The 20,911-nt window shown below is 46.4% G+C and overlaps 1 protein-coding gene across 2 annotated transcripts; it reads left to right on the forward strand.

The window, feature by feature from the left end:
* The first annotated feature begins 754 nt into the window (after positions 1-754).
* ELF3 (E74 like ETS transcription factor 3) lies at positions 755-18,947 on the forward strand. 2 transcript variants are annotated; one of them, XM_077929110.1, is made up of 9 exons: positions 755-818; positions 12,075-12,245; positions 13,611-13,832; positions 14,402-14,491; positions 14,607-14,729; positions 14,989-15,081; positions 15,972-16,082; positions 16,631-16,826; positions 17,798-18,947. In XM_077929110.1, exons 1-9 carry the CDS (start codon positions 770-772, stop codon positions 17,907-17,909), a joined length of 1,167 nt encoding a protein of 388 aa, XP_077785236.1. In that variant the 5' UTR covers positions 755-769; the 3' UTR covers positions 17,910-18,947. The 2 variants fall into 2 exon arrangements, with proteins under 2 accessions (XP_077785236.1, XP_077785237.1); XM_077929111.1 differs by lacking the exon at positions 755-818 and adding an exon at positions 10,490-10,644.
* The last annotated feature ends 1,964 nt before the right edge of the window (positions 18,948-20,911 follow it).

Below are 20,911 nucleotides of genomic sequence, written 5' to 3' on the forward strand. Positions count from 1 at the left end.
AAAGTGTGGTTTGGCTCTTTTGAGAAGATGGCTAGAAACCAGTTGAGGAATGAGGTTTCCGTTCTCAATTATCCATTATTCCGTTCTTCTGTTATCAGTTGATATAGATATCTCCACAGCAGTGGCCTAAAAGTGCCCCTCCTTCTCTTCCACAGCTCTTTATACCTCCCTCAACCATTTACCCTCTCACATATTCCCCTTCTTTCCTCTCAATTCACCCTCTTGCTCCTCTGCAGCACAGTTAATAACTCCTTTAGCCTCAGCTACTTCCACCTGCCCCTTCCCCGATTCCCCCCCCTCTCCAGCATTTTCCCCCTCCCCCTTCCCTCACTCGAGGCCTAAAATTACCTCGCACACAATCTCGCTGCCCTTCCTCCCATATGCCCTCTCTTTCCTCCCTATTTCTCTCTTGCAGTAAGCGATTGTGCCTTCCCGTTATGCAGGTTATTGTTGAGCTTTGCAGCACAGTACTGTATCTCTCTCCTCTGCCCTGCTGCTGCCTCCGCCCCTGTTCCTAACCATTAGCCGGTGACCACATGTTGGGTGGGCCACTTGCCTCTTGTGGTTTTCCTCTTCTGTCTGCAGCTCTCGGTTGCTATCGCAGCCAGCTAGCACCAGACAGGAAGATTACTTCCTTGTGCAACGGAGCAAGGCTGCTTCAGCTCTTTCCCTGTGAGCGGCTTCTTGTGTCTACGCAGCTTAGTTTCTTGGGGCTTCTGCTTTTGCTATGGGAGGACTGGACTGCTAGAAGAAGCTGTCGGCAGCCAAAATGGATCCAGAGAGAGACGGCGGTAGTGAAGAAGCAGGCAAACGATTGGGTAAGGAAAGGGAAACTTGACTCAGTCTGGCCCATAACCTTTGAACGTAAATGTGAGCAACGGGTCAGCATTTCTAAAGGGTTTCTTACGCGACTGCTATGCACAGCTATGGGGAAGGGTCATAGCTCAGTGGCAGAACCTCTGCCTTGCATGCAGAAGGTCTCAGGTTCAATCTCTGGCATTTCCAGGTTCGGCTAGGAGAGACCCCTTGTCTGAAATCCTGGAGAAATGCTAATGGATCTGTGTAGACCAGTGTTTCCCAACCTTGGGCCTCCAGCTGTTTTTGAACTACAATTCCCATCATCCCTGACCACTGGTCTTGCTAGCTAGGGATGATGGGAGTTGTAGTCCAAAAACAGCTGGAGGCCCAAGGTTGGGAAACACTGTAGACCATGCTGAGCTAGATGGACCAAAGGTGTGATTCACTATATGGCAGCTTCCTATGGCCTGTCAATTATTACTCTGACATTAAAATGCAAGAGACCTGGAGGTTTACTTGTTGGTCGGTGCAATGTTTGACTAAACAAAGCTTGTGTTCTGTCCCTTTAAGGCAGTGGTTCTCAACCTGTGGGTCCCCAGATGTTGATGGACTACAACTCCCATCATCCCTGAGCTTTGGCCTTGCTAGCCAGGGGTGATGGGAGTTGTAGTTCAACAACATTTGGGGACCCACAGGTTGAGAAAGGCTGCTTTAAGCTGCTGTTAGATATATAGTCCGTTCCTGGACTACTTCTGTCTAGACTAGCTGTGGCTAAAATGGGGACTGAGCAATAAGTGGTATGGCTCATAAGTGGGTTGGTTTAGCACAGGCATCCCCAGACTCGGCCCTCCAGATGTTTTGGGACCACAACTCCCATCATCCCTAGCTAACAGGACCCAGTGGTCAGGGATGGTGGGAATTGTAGTCCCAAAACATCTGGTTTAGCACATAGTAGCTAATTTCCTGGCTATTTCCATTTGGTGCAGCAGGTGGCGATACATTGCTTAAGAGAGGCAGAGACTTTTTCTCTAGCTGGGGGAGGACAGAAGGTAGATCTGAATCTCCTGGTGTTTCTGCGGGTGATTGGTAGCAGAGAGAACTTGGGAGAAAGCCAACAGTGGCTTTCTGTGTGAAAGCTGGTCCTCAAAAGACAAATTCTTAGGCCAAGAATGTGTTCAGATGTGCTCAGTCACTGAATATTGGGTTTGCCTCCCTTCTGAGTTGCTCTTTCGTACCTGCTTGTGGATCTCAGGGTTCTGTTTTTAAAACAAAGCAAACGTTGCTGCAAACTTGAAGTCTAACGTAGCTCAAGACCGAGGTTTCCTTGTTCTGTGTGTCGCTTATTCCTGATGAGCGATCAGTTGGTATATGTAGAAACTGAAATGGCAAAGGCCTAATACCGCTGCAGATGTTTTGGGGAAGGGGGTTTGGCACTGCTTGCTTCTCCTAGTAATCTGCAGCTCCAGAAATCACAAATGATAAACCTCACCCTCTGTCCCAGAATGCAGGCCTGGCCCCCAATCCATATTTTTCTATTATGTGTTTATTGCATTCCAGCAATTGCTTTCAATATTTTACAGCCTTTTTTGGCCTGAGAAAGTGGAGATTCCCATATTATTAAAACTCGCAGTTCCATGTCATTGGCAAGTCAACATCAGAAATCCAGCATAATGCAGACACCAAGACCACACAAGCATGTCCCCAGACACAGTTTCTTTTCTTTTCTTTTTTGAATATTATAACAAATATTGGTACAAATCTCATTCATCATGTTATTTACAATTATTCTCCCTCCCCTCCTCTGGACTTCCTTCAACTCCCCCTGGGCTGAGTTATTTAGTTTTATTTATCATATCCTGCTTTTCCTACACAAAAATACCCCCCCCCCCCAAAAAAAGATTTATCTGAAATATCTGTTACTCAAATGAAATTGTGAAAGTTTATTCAAATCCTGCCAGTGAATCCAGTCCATTCTGTTGTTTCGGCAAATAAACTGTAAATGGTTCTCAGACTCTTTTGAAGTCTTTTTTGCCCTTCTCTCATAGTTATCTGTTAGCTTAGCCAATTCTGCATAGTTCATTAGCTTTTCTTGCCATTGGTCCTTTGATGGTATTTCTTCCGTCTTCCAATATTGTGCAATCAAGATTCTTGCAACTGTTGTAGCATGCATAAATAATGTCCCTTTTTCTTTTGGTAGCTCTTGATTTGAGATACCTAACAAAAAGGCTTCAGGGTGTTTAACACAATTCATTTTAAACATTTTTTTTCAGTTCATTGTATATCATTTCCCAATATTTTTAAAATGCATTTGCATTCCCACCACATATGATAAAATGTTCCTTCCTTTTCCTTACATCTCCAACATATTTTATTTCCTTTCCTAAACATCTTTGCCATTTTCACTGGTGTGATATACCATCTAGACATCATTTTCATGTAATTCTCTCCTAATAGTATGCAACCTGTGAATTTTATATCAATTTCCCCCAGCCACAGTTTGACTCGAAGTCAAGATAAAACTTCTGCAAGTTATGACGGCTGCTGTTGGAGGGTACAGATCAGATCAGCATGAGGACAATTCTGATTTAGAGCCATGTGTCACCTGTGACAAATGCATGGCAAGAAAATGAGCATATGGGCCCACCAACCAATTGTTTCTTTGGCTACTAAACATATGCGGCATAGAAATGTCTCGGGGAGGCTAACGTGGGGCTGATTTTTGGCTGTGTGGCAGCAGAACTAAGAGCCTGCGGAGCTCAGGCCAAATGAATGTAAGCAGTTGCAAGGCTGAAAGATTGTGTCAATCTGTCTGGATGCTTAAGTGGTTAGAAGATTATGAATATTTAGATTATGAGGTAAATGTCTATATACACAAACAGCTAAAGCTTATGAGTGACTGGGGCCAAAACCAAACTCTGCTGTAAGGAATCGCTGCGTATGGAGGCGATGACCAGTCTCTTGCCCTGGTTTTGCTCTGTATACTCCCTTTTTCCTCAAATGAATCTTTGCACAAATGACCCAAATCTGCACTGGCATATCAGGTGCCTTCTGAGCTGGCCGTTCAGGTTCTACCTGCAGAGACAGTTTGTTTTGACTGCAATCTGACTGATGTAATTGAACAAAATGCTTTGATGTAATTGAACAAAATGCTTTGGGAGTCACTGAGCCATAGGATCCATTGGAGCCACCCTGCAGAGCAGCCTTGTTGTCAAGCTTGTCAACAATACTTTGGTGCCACAGATAGGAGCCCAAGGCCACAGTGGAGCATGAAGGGGTCTATGATGACTGCTGGGTAATTTGTGCCACGAGGGTTGCTCCATAGACCCCACCATACAATAAATAATACCAAATGACTCGGAAGCAACCATGCCCTCCAGTTATCATTGGACTACAACTCCCATCATCCCCTCACCATTGTTCATGCTGGCTGGGGCTGATGGGAGATGGGGTCCAACAACAACCAAAGGGCACCTCGTCGGCAATCCCTGCAAAAGTAGAACATGGTTGCTAGGCAACTGCAACATTTCTCCCCCCCCCCCCCATAGAATAGGCCACATAGCCATTGGATGGCAATAGATGGGCTGTGAGCCTCCTGGGGTGCATAGAAGGGGCAAAGTCAATTTCAGGATGTGTTGCCAGCATTGTCCCACATGTTAGACTTCTGAAAGAGAACTAATGATTTGTTTCATTCTAACACTCCCATCTGAAAACATTTTCTCTGAAGTTAGACCTATTGATTTGGATGGAGTTAACGTTCAGGTAAGCATGCATAGGACTGGAACCTTATTTTAATTCCCAGATTATGACTATGTTATGATTTGCATGTGAAAAGTGCCTTCCCTTCAGGTTAAGCCCAGGGGCATAAAGATGATGGGGGATAACTACTTCGGGGGGGGGCATGCACCCCCCACACATGCACCCCCCACACATGCACCCCGACAGATACCATTATTTGCAGTGAGAGAGTAGAGGGGGAACCCCGTAGACACATGGTTTATTGGGTAAAAATGCAAGTTACAGAGGCCCTTCCCGCTTCTGCGTGTTACAGATCTCCCCTTTTTCTACAGGTTGGTTCTACCTGGTCACCCAGGTGAAAGGAGCATCCTTCATTCCCTTGGATAGCTCAGCCAGTAGTGCATGAGACTCTTAATCTCAAGGCTGTGGGTTTGAGCCCCACGTTGGGCAAAAGATTCCTGCATTGCAGGGGGTTGGACTAGATGACCCTCGTGGGCCCTTCCAACTCTACAATTCTATGGTTCTGTGCCGTCCACAGCAGAGAAGAGCTGTCGCGTTGCAAGGTGCAAGCTTAGATTTCCCTATCTCGTGTTGCTATCCATAGTTCCAAAATAATGAAAATGTAAAATCTGCAGTCTTATGAAATTGAAATACACCACTGAAGGCAGTAATTCCCTCCAGGTTTCTTTGGGGACTGGTTCGCCACATGTTATTTCTTACTCAAAGGCACAGTGACAAGTGCCCAATCTCCCTTCCTCACAATAGTGATTTTGCAGAATGACAAGGAAACAGGGCCACAGAACTCCTGCCCAGATATGGCCAGGACTGATGTGTGTTGAAGCTCTTTAAGCAGTAGGTAGAGATGCAGGAGTGGGGAACTTTTTTCTGTCTACACCCCCTCGTAGGATACCTTGCCAGTGGTGGGCAAAAGAAAGCAGAGCAGTGGATGTAATACAATAATGAAATAATTATTTACAGTGGATGTCATGCAATAAGCAATAGGCATAGCTAGAGTTTCCAGGGGATATATTTGTGCATGCTGCTGGTATTTCTTCCCTGTTCCTCACTACTCTTATTCTCAATAGAAATATCAGTATCTGTTACAGTGGCAATCTGATCACCATCACCAAGTACAGGACAGTTGTCATTTGCAATTTATTTTCACTCTCTCTCTCTCTCTTTTTTTACAAGTTTGTGCATAAAGGGAACATGGTCTCTTGCAATCTATAGTGGCCACTAGAGGACAGTCATGTCTAAGTTTGCTTTGAATGGAGCACCTGTTTCCTCAGCAAACTGGGTTCTCAAGAGGGAGGGCATTTCTTCTTTGGGTAAGTAATTGACAAAGCTCAGAGTGTGGTCAACCCCCTGGATGTTTATGGTTCCATTAAGTCCTTCACACCTGGAAGGAACCAGAAGTGGCTGGTGGGTTTTTGTTGTTTTGTCGTTTAGTCGTGTCCGACTCTTCGTGACCCCATGGACCAGAGCACACCAGGCACTCCCGTCTTCCCCTGCCTCCCGCAGTTTGGTCAAACTCATGCTGGAAGCTTCGAGAACACTGTCCAACCATCTCGTCCGCCATCATCCCCTTCTCCTTGTGCCCTCCATCTTAGGACATATATGCACAGAGCCACATGCAGCTGCTGCCCCAGCTGCCCCTTGCAGATCACCTCAGGAAGAGGGCTATTGCTCCCTCCCTGCTCATCAAATGATAGATCTGATCCATCACTGGAGAATCACTGGTTGCAGTTCTTCAGGGTTTGGACAGACACCTTTCCTGGAGTTGTCCAGCTGGAATTTTTGGATCATGTGCTCAGCCACTGAGGTATGGAAAGCACTCTCGCAGGGACTGTCAAATTCACATCCAGCAACCCTGCATAAAAATGTTTTTTCTTAAGGTACATGAGCCCTGTCAAAACTATGTCCTGTAAAAAATAGTCTATTGTACAAGTAGATACTTCATAAATAAGTTTACATTATCAATGTAATTCCTGTTGTGCAAAACTTAAAATATTAAGTTAAAATGATTAATATTGATTATTCATTATTTTCTGTCTCATTTCAAAAATCATGTGAATCTAAAACCCGAACTAGTCCTGCTATTTGAAAATCATGGGTTAATTCTTTCAAGGAAACCTTGGTCCTGGGTGTCGTAGACCCAGGCCCCATTCGCACCATACATTTAAGGTGCTATGATACCACTATAAATAGTCATGGCTTCCCCCAGAGAATTCTGGGAACTGTGGTGCTGAGCGTTCTTAGAAGCACCCTATGCCTCTCCTAGAACTACAATTCCCAGAGCTCCCTGTGAAGAGGAATTGACTGTTAAACCACTTTGGGAATTGCAGCTCGGGGAGGGAAATGGGAATCTCCCAACAACTCACAGTGTCACCCTTCACAACTGTGACCTGAACCCCTTAAAAACGGGGCTTTCCTCCTCACTCAACAACTTTGACCTGAACCCCCCAAGAGGGGGTAGATCACTCCCAGTTTTTAACTCTGTGAATACATCACAGTCGCTTGGGAGTTGGCCACCCCTGATTTAGGGAAAGCCATGATTGCTTAAAGTGGTGTCAGGACCTTAAGAGGACAGCCACACACACCCTTCTTTTCTGAGCCTGCCTTGTTAGCTGCAATTGTTCAGGGATAATTTCCCCATGGTAAAACCATTGGGATAAGCCTGACTAAGCCATGAGAAAACCTCTGAGATAAGCCTTAATAGGACTATGATCCTAAGCATATTTACTTAGTGATTGGCTACAGTGAAAACAAGCGGAATTTGGAAATAATAGTGCCATCCTCTAGTCAAAAGTAAGTCCCATTGACTTCAGTGGGATGGGCTCTCAGGCAGGCATTTGTGTGTAGGATTGTAGACTCAGTTGGGAGTAAGTTCTATTGAACTCCAAGGCACAGTTAATGGAGCGTCAGTGCCTTCAATCGGTTTCTTTGTCCTCCTTTCTCTCAGCACACCAAGGTCAATGTTTGGTCTTTGGGGCATTTGCAAATTAAAGGAACAAACAAGAAATTACAGAGAAAAGATATTACAAAGACTGGAGGCTGGGCTGCTGAAAGGGACCCACCCCCAATGGCTCCTGTGACATAATAACAACCACACGACGCACAGAAAATCAGTAGGTGAAGCTTTCTCCATTCTGCCATCAGCATCCCTTGACAAGCTGGACCTGGTGAATTTCTGCCTTCCGTGCAGCTGCCAAAGAGGTTCAGGAGCTCCACTAGGGGGAAATGGGTGTGTGCATGTGACTTATGTAACAATTCTTTGCCCTTGTTGTTGTCGTTTATTTACCCACCCTTCACTCTAAGGTCCTAGGTGTAATAATGCTGTCTTGGCACAGACAGAAGAAATATTGCCAGTCCCAAAGAACTGCGTCTTAGTCATAAAAGCACAGAACAGGTCCAGCACGATGTGTTATTTTGTCAGGGGAAATGCTGGAGTCCAGTGGGAGAGTGAGCCATCCTGAACTGGTGCCTCCTAAGCAATGGTGGCATCTGACCAGGACTTTGGGGGCAGATGTCCAGAGCCCAGCAGAATGACCTGGAGCCCCTCACAAATGCAGCAGGGCTAGCTCACCCCCTTTCGAAGTTGGTGAAGTAATACCAATTGCCATCTAAAGGGCCACTACAGGACCTTTAAGTCCAGAGTCCCAAATTGCCCAACTCCCCCCGTCCCTAAGTGGTGTGTGAGTACCGGGGCAAACCCTGTGCCAGGCAACCTTCTCAGAAATGCCTTTGTGCTAGAGGTTGACGTCAATGAGGCATGACGCGCCCGTTGCCTGTGGCTGAGCCAGCTAGGCAGGTTGGTGGCCCGCTTAAAGTTTCCACGAAGCTGTTAGCTGCTGTGAATGAGCAGCTCACCCACCTGGAAGCACCAGCAACCATCCTGCAATTAGAAAAGGGGAGAAAGAGAGATCTGCCCAGCTCATTACAATCTCTGCGCAGTAATCCCTCCTCGATACACACCTGCAAGGCAGGGCTGTGTACAGAAAGGAGGAGGCCCACTGAACTGAATGGTTTTTTGCGAGAGATGCTGAAGTTGTTTTTTTTTGGGGGGGGGGGACGAGCAGGGTTGTTCCAAAATGAAAAACCCACATTGACTAGCATGTGTGTTCCTTTGCTTTCCATACAGCTCTTTTCCAGTTTCTTGCTTCTGCTGAAGACATTGGCATGTAAGGCAGTACGCCCCTTCTGCAGTTTGTGTAAACTCCCTCAGGTCTTGCCTCCAGTAACAGAAGGGGGCAGTGGCAGAGCAGAGGACAGCGCAGTGCTCTCCCAACGCTGGTATTTCTGCGCTGACATCATAATAACAGCCTTGCTCAATCAGAACAAAGGTCCATGCAAACCAGCGTCCTGTTCCCAACAGTGGGAAGCCTCTGGGAAGCCCACGAGCGCCCCGGTACCCTGTATCCAGGGGGCATCTTGGGCTCTAGATCACAAAAGCCTATGCCACAATAAATCTGCCTGTCTTTAAGGTGCCGCAAGACTCTTTTGTTTGTGACCAAGCAGAAGCTTAAAACACAGCAAAGTCACTCTTTTTCTCTGCTTGGATCAAAGCTGGTTTGGGGAAAAGTGGCATAATGGTCAGAGCTTTGGACAGGGACCTGGGAGAGCAGGGTTCGAATCCCCACTCAGCCATGAAGCACGCTAGGCGACCTCAGGCCAGTCACCATCTCTTAGCCTAACCTACCTCACAGGGTTGTTGTGAGGATGAAATGAAATGGGGAGGAGGAGAACCATGTAAACCACCTCGAGATCCTTGGAAGAAAAAGGGGGTATATAAATGTAATAAAGAAATATATATTTTATAAGAAATGACAGGTTGTGGCTAATGTCGTGTGTGTGCCGGTTCCCAAATTGGTAGGAGAGCACCGGATGCAGCCAAAGATACCTCTTTGAATTATGCCTCTAAATCAGAGAATTTCTACGTATCTCAAAGTCTTCCTCCATGGAGCTCTACCCGTTTTCTCTTTCTTTCTTTCTTTCTTTCTTTCTTTCTTTCTTTCTTTCTTTCTTTCTTTCTTTCTTTTCTTTCTTTCTTAGTTTCAGAGGAGAAAACCCATACTATGTCTTTAGTGAGCAGCCTTAATATTGAATTCTATGTATGTTTATCTCCGAGTAAGTAATTTTTAATTCAGTGGCACTTGCTTCTGCGTAAACATGGACAGGATTGGGCATCTTATGCCACCCAAAACAATGGAATGGGGTGAATATAAGCTAGCTTCAGTTGCCTTGCAGTGCAAACCTACCCAGGTTTGCTCACAAGTAAGCTCCGCTAAGTTCAAAGGGGTCTGTCGCCAGGTAGGTGGAAATAGGATGACAGCCTTCCTAGTGACCTAACTTTGAAAGGGTTGCAGTTGGTTTCTTGTAGGCAGCCAACAAAGAAATCCCATGGCACCTTCAGGAGAGATTTGTTGTGATGGAAGCTTTCGTGGACTAAAGTCCACTGAAGCAAATGCATGAATTGTTGCTTTGATGATGTTGCAGCATCAAAAGCCCTAGCCAAATCCTGGCCTCAGCCCTGAAGGGGGTCACAGAGAGGAGTGTGGAGTCCGCCGGCCATATGAAAACGTTTTCCGTTTCTGACCCACGGATGACACTTGCTTCACCTTCACCCAATGGAGCAGCAGGTGGCAACTGCCCCCATCAGACTCATTTATATGGGCCTATTCTTGGCAGGGGAGGGAGAAGCAGGCTGGTTTATCTGCTTTGATGAGCAAACAAACACTAGTGATATGAAAAGGGAGAAAAACAGCGTCCTGGGTGAAACTGGCACAAGCTTTGCCAGGTCTCTGGTAATAATTAAACTGTCAGCCCAGATTTCCCGTCAAGGTAGGCTGGCAGAGTCCCAGGTGGCACATATTATGCAAATTTCCTGGGGCGGGAGCTGAGTACCTGTTCTAGGAATTCCCCTAGAGGTGGAGATCAGGTTACTGAAGAACGCCCTATAAAAGGGACAGGTATGGGGAGGGGCTGAGCCATACAGGGAGTGGAGTCACAAATACCTGGGCACAGGTGAGCGGGAGCTGAAGCGTCCAGCACTCTGCCTTAGGAGCTTACTACTGTGTGGATTGATTAACTGCTGTCAGAGTTACCTGCCTGGTAGGTAAAATGGGGGGGGGGGGCGTGAAAGGGGGAGAGGATGGATGTGGAGTTGCTGCGCCTGATCTGTGTTGAGCTCAGTTCTCCTTAAGGATGCTGCTGTGGTGTACTTTCTTAGCTGATCAAGCTGCTGCCAATAAAAGAAGCAGCCCCTACCGCCAAGTTACTGATGGAGGCTAAAAAATAGGATGCCCGTCACCTTCACGCTCTGCTTATGAGCTTCCAAACACACCTGACCGACCATCACTGGAAACAGAATGTGGACCAGATGGATTTCTTGGTCAGGACCAGCCAAGGAATTATTATGCTTTTTGAAGCCTTGGAAAAGCGAAAAACGTTTGCCTCCAGTGCCGGTCCATTGGGCAGTTTGTAGTTCTCTGGCAAAAGAAAAGGAAAAACATGCTGAGTCTGGGCTGGCTTGCTCTCACCGGTTTTCTGCTGTAATTTACTAGTTGCATACCTCCAACTTTGCTGTGCGGCTCGCAGAACTGATGGGATTCCCTATCCTGCTCAGAGGACTTACAATCTATGGCCATGATGAGGAGGGGAGGGAGAGACATTAGGGATTGGCAGGGATGAGTGATAAATGGATGAGCATGGAAGGTGAGGCTCTCATGATTCAGAACAGGCTGTTTTCACAGAGCCAACAGAGCTTTCTCTCCAATAGCCTGGAGCATCGCGTGGGGGCTGGTGAAGGGCAGAGGGGCTTCTTGGACACACAACGCAATAGCAGGAGCTGGGAGCTTTAGAAGTAGCCTGAGAGTCAACATTGACTTTATGGCTCCAGCCTGAGACTGGAAAGAGAAGGCAAAAAACAAATTTTAAAAATGGGCTTCTTGGAGGTGTTTGTGAGTCCCAGAGCTGATTAAAGGTTGATGGGCAGGGGACCGTTGTGAAAGTAATAAGCATGAAATCTCTGTTTCTTGTCTCTTTGTCTGTTGCTGTATCGGCCAAGTTTGGGGGAGATGTAATTTCCCTGCCAAAGCAAAGTTGTTGGGACTGTTCCTTTTTACTTCAAGCCAAAAACTTAACAGTGGGCAGTGGGAAAATGATATTTAAAAGTAAATAAATAAAATGAACGATAAAATGAACTAGAAGCGTACCTTGATTTGTTGTGGGAATTTTTCCGCCGCGGTCCATGGACCTACACAATAAATGCTATTCTGTTGTGGGAATTCCTTGGTTAGAAATCAGTGGCTTTGTACTTTGGGATCCTGGCTCAGATATTCATGAATCTTGGACAGATCCCAATCACAAGGGGCTTGAAGGACAGGTTGAGAATATGAAGGAGCAGCAGTATGCTGGGAACTAGGTGTACTGGAGGGGTGGAGGGAAAGGCTGTGTTTGATCAAAGCAAGCTCATGGGGGAATGGGGCTGGTGGAGCCGGCTGGATCCATTCCCAAGTCTAACAACTCCAATCTTCTGGCAGAAAATCCCATGGCAGGATCCTGTGAAATCAGCAATCTCATCTCAAACTACTTCAGCGCCATGTACCAGCCAGAAGAAGCACCACCCGACCCAGACCTACTGACCCACCTTGGAGATGATGATAACCTTTCTCTCACTTTGTCTAACACCCAGATGGCCACAGAGACAACAGGTAGGTGTCCACAGCTTATTGCTGCAAGATGCGGGTACAAAATATATCTAGGGAACAATGGAGACATCAGGAATAACTTTCTGACAGTAAGAGCTTCTTTGACAGTGGAGCAATCTCCCACAAGAGGTGGTGGACTCTCCTTCCTTGGAGGTTTTTAAGCAGATGTTGGATGACCACCTGTCATGTGTGCTGTAGTTGAGATCCCAGCATTGCAAGGGGTTGGACTAGATGACCCTTGGAGTCCTTTCCAGTTCTACAGTTCTGTGATCTCTGAGAGCTGTGCTTCCTACAGCAGCAGGACAAGTATTGTCTATCAGCAAGCCTACTGGAGTAGAGGTTGGAGACTCCTTCCAGTGTGATCTCACCCCCACATATAGGTTGGACCCCTGATATTCTATGGGGCGATGGGGGTGCCCCCATAAGATGTCTCCAGTATTAGTTAAACTTAAAGTAGATTCATTGAAATTAACAGGTATGACTAACCTAGGTCCATTCATTTCAGTGGGTTTACTCCCAGTAAAACATAGTTGGACAAAACACCAACTCCCATCAACCCTGGCCATTGGCCATGCTGGCTGGGGCTGATGGGAATTGTAGTCCAACAACACTTGGAGGGCATCATGTTGTCTACCCCTGCCCTTCACCAATGCTGGGTGGATGCACATGGCAGTGGGGGCTCTGTGGCCCTCCTCCTGTTGCTGGACTCCCATCATCCCTGGCCATTGGGCATACTGGCTGAAACTGATAAGAGCTGGAGTCCCAACAGCATCTGGGGGGGGGGGTATCAGGGTCCTTACCTCTGATTTACATGAAGTGCTTTGAGCAATTGAACTGTGCCATATAACACTGATAACACTGCCACTCACCTTATTTAAAGATTAGATCCTGCAGAAGATAAGAGGCTGAGTTAAATCCTTGTAGAGAAGTAGAGCTGAGTAGTTTTATACAAGGTGCACTACGTGAAACTCAGGGGACTGTGAAAAGCTACAAAGGGTGGCCATTTTGCAAGGGAATGGCCGCTGGGGCATAAAATAGCTCTGCATGCATTGCTGTTCTTGGCTACATACAGTACGATATTCTAATGAAGTTTTGGCTGCTTGAGCTGGGAGCGGAGAACTGGTGTCCTAAATGACCTCACCCCAGTGGGGAGGGGCCTGCCCAGAGATAAGGGAACAGGTGACAGGTGTGCATGTTAACCCAACCACAGTGACTAAGCGAGATAAACGCTGTGCGTAAGTGAACTGGCCACACCCTGTGCTGCTCAGCCAGCAAGAGTGTTCCAGAGGCTGACTTGGCCGAGCAGAATCCCATGTGGCGCCTGCCCCACTGAGCCCCTTCTCTCCTTCCCTCCCCACCTCTCTGCAGGCAAGCCGACATGGTATGGCGAGATGCCACACTGCTGGAGCAGGGCTCAAGTGCTGGAGTGGATCAGCTACCACGTGGAGAAAAACAAGTACGATGCCAGTGCCATTGACTTCTCCTGCTGCAATATGGATGGCTACACACTTTGCCAATACACGCGGGACCAGCTGGGACTCATCTTCGGGCCCCTTGGAGATGAGCTCTATGACCGCCTGCACGAAATCAGTAAGTGCAGGGTGCCCTTCCTTTGATGCAGAAGGACTTGAGGGAATTGCATTTGGGCCCCAAGGCTAGAACCATATCAGCTCACAGTGGTTGGCTCAAGCGGAGAAGCTTTCAGAAAAACAGGCGCTGGTGCAAAGTCACGATGCACAGCAAAAGGGTTGCAATCTTGTGTTACTGGCCCCACGCTTGGGCCTTTCCACACCAGCCACACCATGTTTACAAATGGCAAGCTTTTGCAATGGCTTTATCCTCATGCCAGGAAAATCTCTGCTTGCTAAGTTACTGTGTGTCCAGCTGTTTCTCAAACCGAAAGAGCAGGGCCTGTGAAAAAGAGTGGCAGCTCTATCTAGGCAGCATCCCATGACCCAATGGTCCCTCTTGACCAGGAGGGGCACTCCCATATTTCTGGTCCCAGTCATCTGTAAATCAGTGCCACCATTTAGCCCCCAATACCAAGGGCTGAGAATCTTTTAGCTTGTTCCTGAATCAAGGAAGAAAGCAGGGGCAGTACAGAGTAGCGCTTGGTCTTGTTATTCACAAAGAATGTACTTTTCTCCCTCGCTTTGTAGCATCTGTCCCGGATGAACTTGGCTGGATCATGTCTGTGCTAAGGAGCGAAGATGTCTCTCAAGAGGCCCTTCTGGACTCCAGCCCCTTAGGTGAGGGAAAAAATGTATTTGCTTGCTCTGCTTTGTGGTTAATTGCCTATGGTCTCTCTCCCTGTGTGTGCGTGTACACATTTAACCCTCAACTTCTCCCTTTATTTGTTCCTAGAACTGGGAAATTCCTACAATCAGGATTACCTGGAAGAGATGAAGTTAGCAAACATTTTCTCCCAGTCCGACCTTGGCTACATCTCTGGGGCCATGTCACCAGACAGCTCAGCTTCTCTAGCAGGTATGGATCCTCCCTCCCCCAATTCTGTCTTGGCACCTGTAACAAACTACAGCTCCCATAATTCTTTGTGGGAAGCCAGGGCTGCTCAAAGTGGTATTATAGTACTTTAAATGGAATGGAATGAAAGTCGCCTAATATTTTCTCAGATTCCAATGGGTGCCCATTGAGGGTACTTGCTGAATCCCACAATTACAGTTGGAACATTGGTGGCTTCAGGGCTCTTAGACGAAGCTGACCTTCCATTCTTCTCCTTTCTCAGGGACGATGTCTCAGAGCCCTCAGTCTCAGGACTCCGGTGGAAGTGACCTAGATCTCGACCCCATAGACATGAAGCACTGCCACTTTTCTGATGGTAAGATATAGAGGGGATTATCAATGGGAAGCCTGGATTTTAGGAAAGTACAAGTTTGTTTGTGTTTGTGGACACATTTGCCTTAGTATCTTCACCAACACAGCAGCTTGCATTGTGAAAGGCAAACTAGTTAGATGGAAGACAAAGATTACTGACTCACCATAAACAACAGTGGAGAGATGTAGGGCACAGTTTGTGTTGAAAGGGGAAATGAGAGTGTGTAGCATACTGAGCTTGGCAAGGATAGTATTGGGTTTAAAAAATAAATAAATCCTGATTCTGCAAAAGAAGGGACAAATTTGGAGATTAATCAGAGTAAATCTGACACAGCTTAACTGCAAAAAAAATGTATTTATCTGAAGCATTTATACATTGCCGTTCAGCCAAAAAGGCCCCCAAAGTGGCTTTTTAATGCTAAAGCCGGGTAAACTGAAATCAATCACTACAACAGAACTGGGATATAAACACTTCTGTAGGCAGAAATGGTTAGAGCCCAGTTTTGAACTGCAGGTTTGTATCATCCAGAGAGAGAGCTGATTTTATCCATTGTTAGAAATTCTGGCTCTCAAGTGCTACACCCCCTTTTAAGGTGGGTGCTGAAAGACCCCAGTTTAAGGATTGTGGTCTTTCAATCTAGAAGAAGCTTAGTGGTAGAACATCTGCTTTGCAGGAAGAAGGTTCCAGGTCCGTCCCTGCCTATCTAGGTAGAGCTTGGGAAAATGTCCTTATCTGAATATCTGGAGAGCTGGTGCCAGGCAGTGTAGATATTGAGCCAGATGGACTAACGCACTGACTCAATATAAGGCAGTTTCCTGTGTTCCTGTTTAATCTCACTTCAGGCCCTCTGGGGGATAAGGCTAAGCATGTCCTCCTCCTCCCCTTTTCTACAGGTGACTACACTGAATATAAGAAAGAAGATCTCAAGAAGCGGAAAAGGGGACGGCCCAGGAAGGTCAGCAAGGACAGCAGAGACTGCCTGGAGACCAAGAAAAGCAAACACTGTAAGTGAATCTCTCACACTTGGGCAGGGACAGTTCAGGGATATTTTGCTATTGCATGCAATCCAAGTGTTTTGCCCCCAACACCTTCTGCATCACCACACAGATTAAGGGCACTGGAGGAGCATACAAATGTCTTGCTGTGCTGTGTAACCACTTGACAAGACAGCTCCATGGCAAGGATTCTCGCACCTAATCCATTAGAAGTCAGAGGGGCTGCTTGCAAACCAATGCCCTTTATTCCTCCTGAGTAGGACAGGGGTCATACAGCTTATCAACTTCATGCATACTGAAATGTCCCCCTTCATAACAGTTCCTCAGATGCAGGGCTGAGCGACTCCAGCTCTGCTATTGGCCAAATATTCTACCTCCTTGGGGGAGGTGTGCAACCTTCTCAAAGGGACAGCCAAGTTTCTGGTGCTATGACGTTGCCACGTAAACTGATTTATGCCCTGGTTTGGCATTCAGTTTGCCTCAAAGGCTAGGGACTGTTCTGTTCCTCCAGATAGTTTGAATAATATGACCTCCCTGCTCTCTTTTTTCATGACCAGCTCCAAGAGGGATCCACCTATGGGAATTCATCCGGGACATCCTAATTCACCCAGAGATGAATGAGGGGTTGTTGAAGTGGGAAGACCGACGAGAAGGCATCTTCAAGTTCCTGCGCTCTGAGGCGGTGGCTCAGCTCTGGGGGCAAAAGAAAAAGAACAGCAGCATGACCTATGAGAAGCTGAGCAGAGCCATGAGGTATGTACTTGTGCATTTCAGTCTGGAGTGGAGAACCTGAAGCTTTTCTGATATGGTTGCCAGCTCTCAACAGCCCCAGCCAGCATGGCCAATGGACAAGGGCTGATGGGAGATGGGCCTATCCTTGATTTGTGGATATTTTAAAACCACCCTTCAGTCCTCCTCCTCCTCCTCATCCCATGGCAGTTTTTCATGGAAATACAAAAACAATTAAAATCAAATTGAAACAGATAGCGGGGCTGAAACGATGTCTAAAGAGGTCTGGAGGAATACTATGATCTCTGGCTGACATTGAAAGGACAGCAAAGAAGGTAGCACTATAGTCTCCAGAAGCAATTCTGGTGTTGAGGAAAGTCAGAGCTAGAGAGATCAAGGGGAGCAAATGGACACAGGGGTAGCAAGGGGTGGAAACATGAGCAGATGCAGTTGCCGGAGGCCAGCCTTGGCCAGCCTGATGACCTCCAGATGTTTTGGACTACAACTCTCATCAATTCCATCACTGGCTGCAGAAAGGTTCCTTGGTAGCGGGAAACAAGTTTAACCCCAAACTGCTTCACACAAAGTGGGCTCTGAGAATGGGTTTGAAGAAGAGAGAAGTGGGACCATGAAGAAGATTTGGGAGGGAGCCCCAGGCACTACGGGGCAGGGAGCACAAGAGAGCACAAAAAGAGTGTTTTGATTTGGATGACAGAAACCTTGCGTCTAACTCCTCACTCTGCTCCAAAGCTTTGTTGGTCAGCTATGAATAAGTCACAACCTCCTATGTCACTGGGCTGTGATGGGAGTCAGCTTGGAGCTCTGTGTTCAAGGCAATCTCATATTTGATTGTGTACTACGTTATACCACCCTTCTTGTAGCAACTACTGTACCATAATACGTTCCTAGTCCTCTTTGTTTCTCCTAGGACTGCTTTTTTATTTTTACTTTTTAAAAAATGTAGCCCTAACACTGTCCTTCCTTCCTTCCCTCAGGTATTACTACAAGCGGGAGATCCTCGAACGAGTGGATGGCCGGCGACTGGTGTACAAATTTGGGAAGAACTCCAGTGGGTGGAAGGAGGAAGAGGTTCAAGACAGGAGCTAAGAGCTGCGAGAGCCACACACGGACTTGGACATGGCCCATCCTTGCTCAGAGGAGCATCTCTGAGCACAGTATGCACTGACGTGGGCTCTGAGCCCCTTAAACTGCTATCTCCAGCAGTGTGTGTTAGACTCCAGCCCTTCTATGGGGCAAAGTGTGTGTTCTGGCTCCTAGCTGGGAGCTCAGGTAATTACAGCTGATATTTTGGCTCAAGTAGGTTATTGTGAACCATTATTACTTTGTTGCAATTGGACTCTGGCTGACATCTTGGCTCTGGATAGGATTACAACGCCTTTGGCTGTCTGCTGCACCGCACAGAGCTCATCAAGGCAGAAGGAACCGGGTGTTCTCGGCAATTTGCTTTGTCCCAGGAGGCCATTCACAGGACATTCAACGGTCTGCTGATTCACAGAGAATGCCATGGCCAACTGTGCATAGGGAAGGAAGATTTGCCACTGGTGCCTTCAGAATATGGGAATGCTGATACCCAGTTTGGAGTAGTAATTGGAAGTGAAGCTTCCCACCCAGATGCAGACTAGTTGGTGGCTAATGTTCCTGTTTAACAGGCAGAACTTAGCTGGTCAGTCTTTGAATGTAGGACTCCAATAATTATGGATTTCACATTGCTTTGGAAGGCAGAGTTCAGGAGCCTCTTCATTGGCTCTTCCCCAGTCAAAACATTATTGGGGGGGGGGGTCTTCTTCCCAGAAAGCACAGCAGCCTTCCCTATGAATTGCATCTTTTCACTCTTAATTTATGTGATATATGTAAGTGTGTTTATATAATGTACATAGATATCTATTTTTTTCATAACTAAAGTTGTGTGATTGTATCAGGAAGCACTGGGCATTTTCAGAACCGATGATTGTTGTTGCTAATATTCAGCTGGGCTGAACAAAAAAGGAAATCTTTTATTTTGAAATCAAAGTGTTTGTAGGGTGTTGTACTCGCTCAGTGACTCCAGGAGAGCCCTGCGTGATGTACAGGCCTCCTGCTTTTTAATAATAATTAACCAATAAATCATTGTTTGTTGGTTTTTAATCTCTGTGTGCTGCATATTGACAAATATTCTTAAGGGAAGAGAATAGATGTTCATCAGGCTTGGATAGAGAGGGATACCCTTTTCTTCTATCCAGCATGTGTCTCTCATGTTCACATCATAGAAACATGTCCCTCATTGAAAGACGTTCCCAGCTCTCTGATCAGAGATGGGGAAACCTGGAGCCCTCTAGATGTTTCTGGACTATAATCCCCACCATTCCTGACCTTTGGCCATGCTGGCTGGGGCTAATGGAAGTTGAAGTCTCACAAGATCTGGCAGGCCACAGTTTTCCCATCCATTTTCAAGAGGTGCAAGAGAACGTTATCCTTAATTCATTCCTACCCTACTTTGTTCAGTAAGGAAATAATACACATGAAAAGTCCTGTTAATCAGACCAAATTCCAGCAGTAAGACATGAAGGCAACAGATGTCCTTCCTCTGCTACCACAATCCACAGTTGCTCTCTGGTCTCTAGAAAACACAGCACAGCAGTGAGCACTCAAAGATCCTTTTATGTAAGGTAAATCACTGAATGGAGGGAGACATAGGTCAATTATATTGCACATACATTGCACACTGAAAATCCATGTTGCAATAATATTCCTCTCTCAAAAGCTGTTCAATCTACCATATTTTGGCTGTTGGGTAGAGGAAGGTTCTGTCTGCTTTATCATCTCTTCTCTCCTTGCAAGTTTGTGCCATCCTCTAGGCATCCAGTCTTCCACTGCCACACACACATTTGTGCTCTTTGAACACCCAAATTCTCTGAGAGAGGTTAGAGGGACTGAGCTTCCCATGTCTAAACAAACAGCAGTTTTCTATTTGCCTCATCAGTCTTCAAAGTTCTCTACACAGATGTTATTTACACCACACACACACACACACACACACACCCCGTCCCGATATGCAAATACCACCTCAGAAACTGCACAATACCATTTCCACTGCTAAGCATTCAGAAAACATCCCTCGTGACTCAGAAACACACAACCATCCAATTTATTTTATGACTCAGGCGCACACAATTACCACTATTTGTGTTTTAGAGACTTAAGATATGAAGAGTCATAATTCCAGTTTCATGGGTTTCTCCAGACAAACAACTGTAGGGCCCATTTTGTTCATAATCGAGGGAGGAGGTAAAGAGTTGAATCAATGAGGCATCAATAGATACTACTCAGTTTACCCTCCCCCCCCCATGAGTAAGTAGCCTTGTCAATCCAGCCATTAATTCAAAACACTTAAGGCTTCCTTTGTAATGTAAAGGTTGGGGGGGGGGGAGGGAACCCTTCTCCCACTCCCCACTCCAAATAGGGGTGGTGCAAAAACTCTCAAACTTGACAAAACAGTGTTTAAACTAGAGCACATGTTTGAAGCAGGGAGAGAGGGTGTCTTGGTGTGAGAGTGTCAACATGCTAGCACCAAGCAATTTTTAAATAAAATTACATCAGCAAAACAAACATTAACACCCAATATGAACTTTTAAATCCAATGACAAATGAAACTTTCTGAGTTATTTGCCTAGTGCCAATTGAAACTTTCTGAGTTATTGCTATAGCAGCTACTTTTCATAATAATAATAATAATAATAATAATAATAATAATAATAATATCTTTATTGTCATACCCTGTTTAGCTGTGGCTGAAGGAGAATTTAAGACTCTGGTCAGCAACTAGCTGTACTTGCTGCATGATAAAAGGTAAAGGTACCCCTACCCGTACGGGCCAGTCTTGCCAGACTTTAGGGTTGTGCGCTCATCTCACTCTATAGGCCGGGAGCCAGCGCTGTCCGGAGACACTTCCGGGTCACGTGGCCAGCGTGACAAGCTGCATCTGGCGAGCCAGCGCAGCACACGGAACGCCGTTTACCTTCCCGCTGGTAAGCAGTCCCTATTTATCTACATGCACCCGGAGGTGCTTTCGAACTGCTAGGTTGGCAGGCGCTGGGACCTAACAACGGGAG

Source organism: Podarcis muralis, chromosome 5, assembly GCF_964188315.1.
Source record: "Podarcis muralis chromosome 5, rPodMur119.hap1.1, whole genome shotgun sequence".
NCBI lineage: Eukaryota > Metazoa > Chordata > Lepidosauria > Squamata > Lacertidae > Podarcis > Podarcis muralis.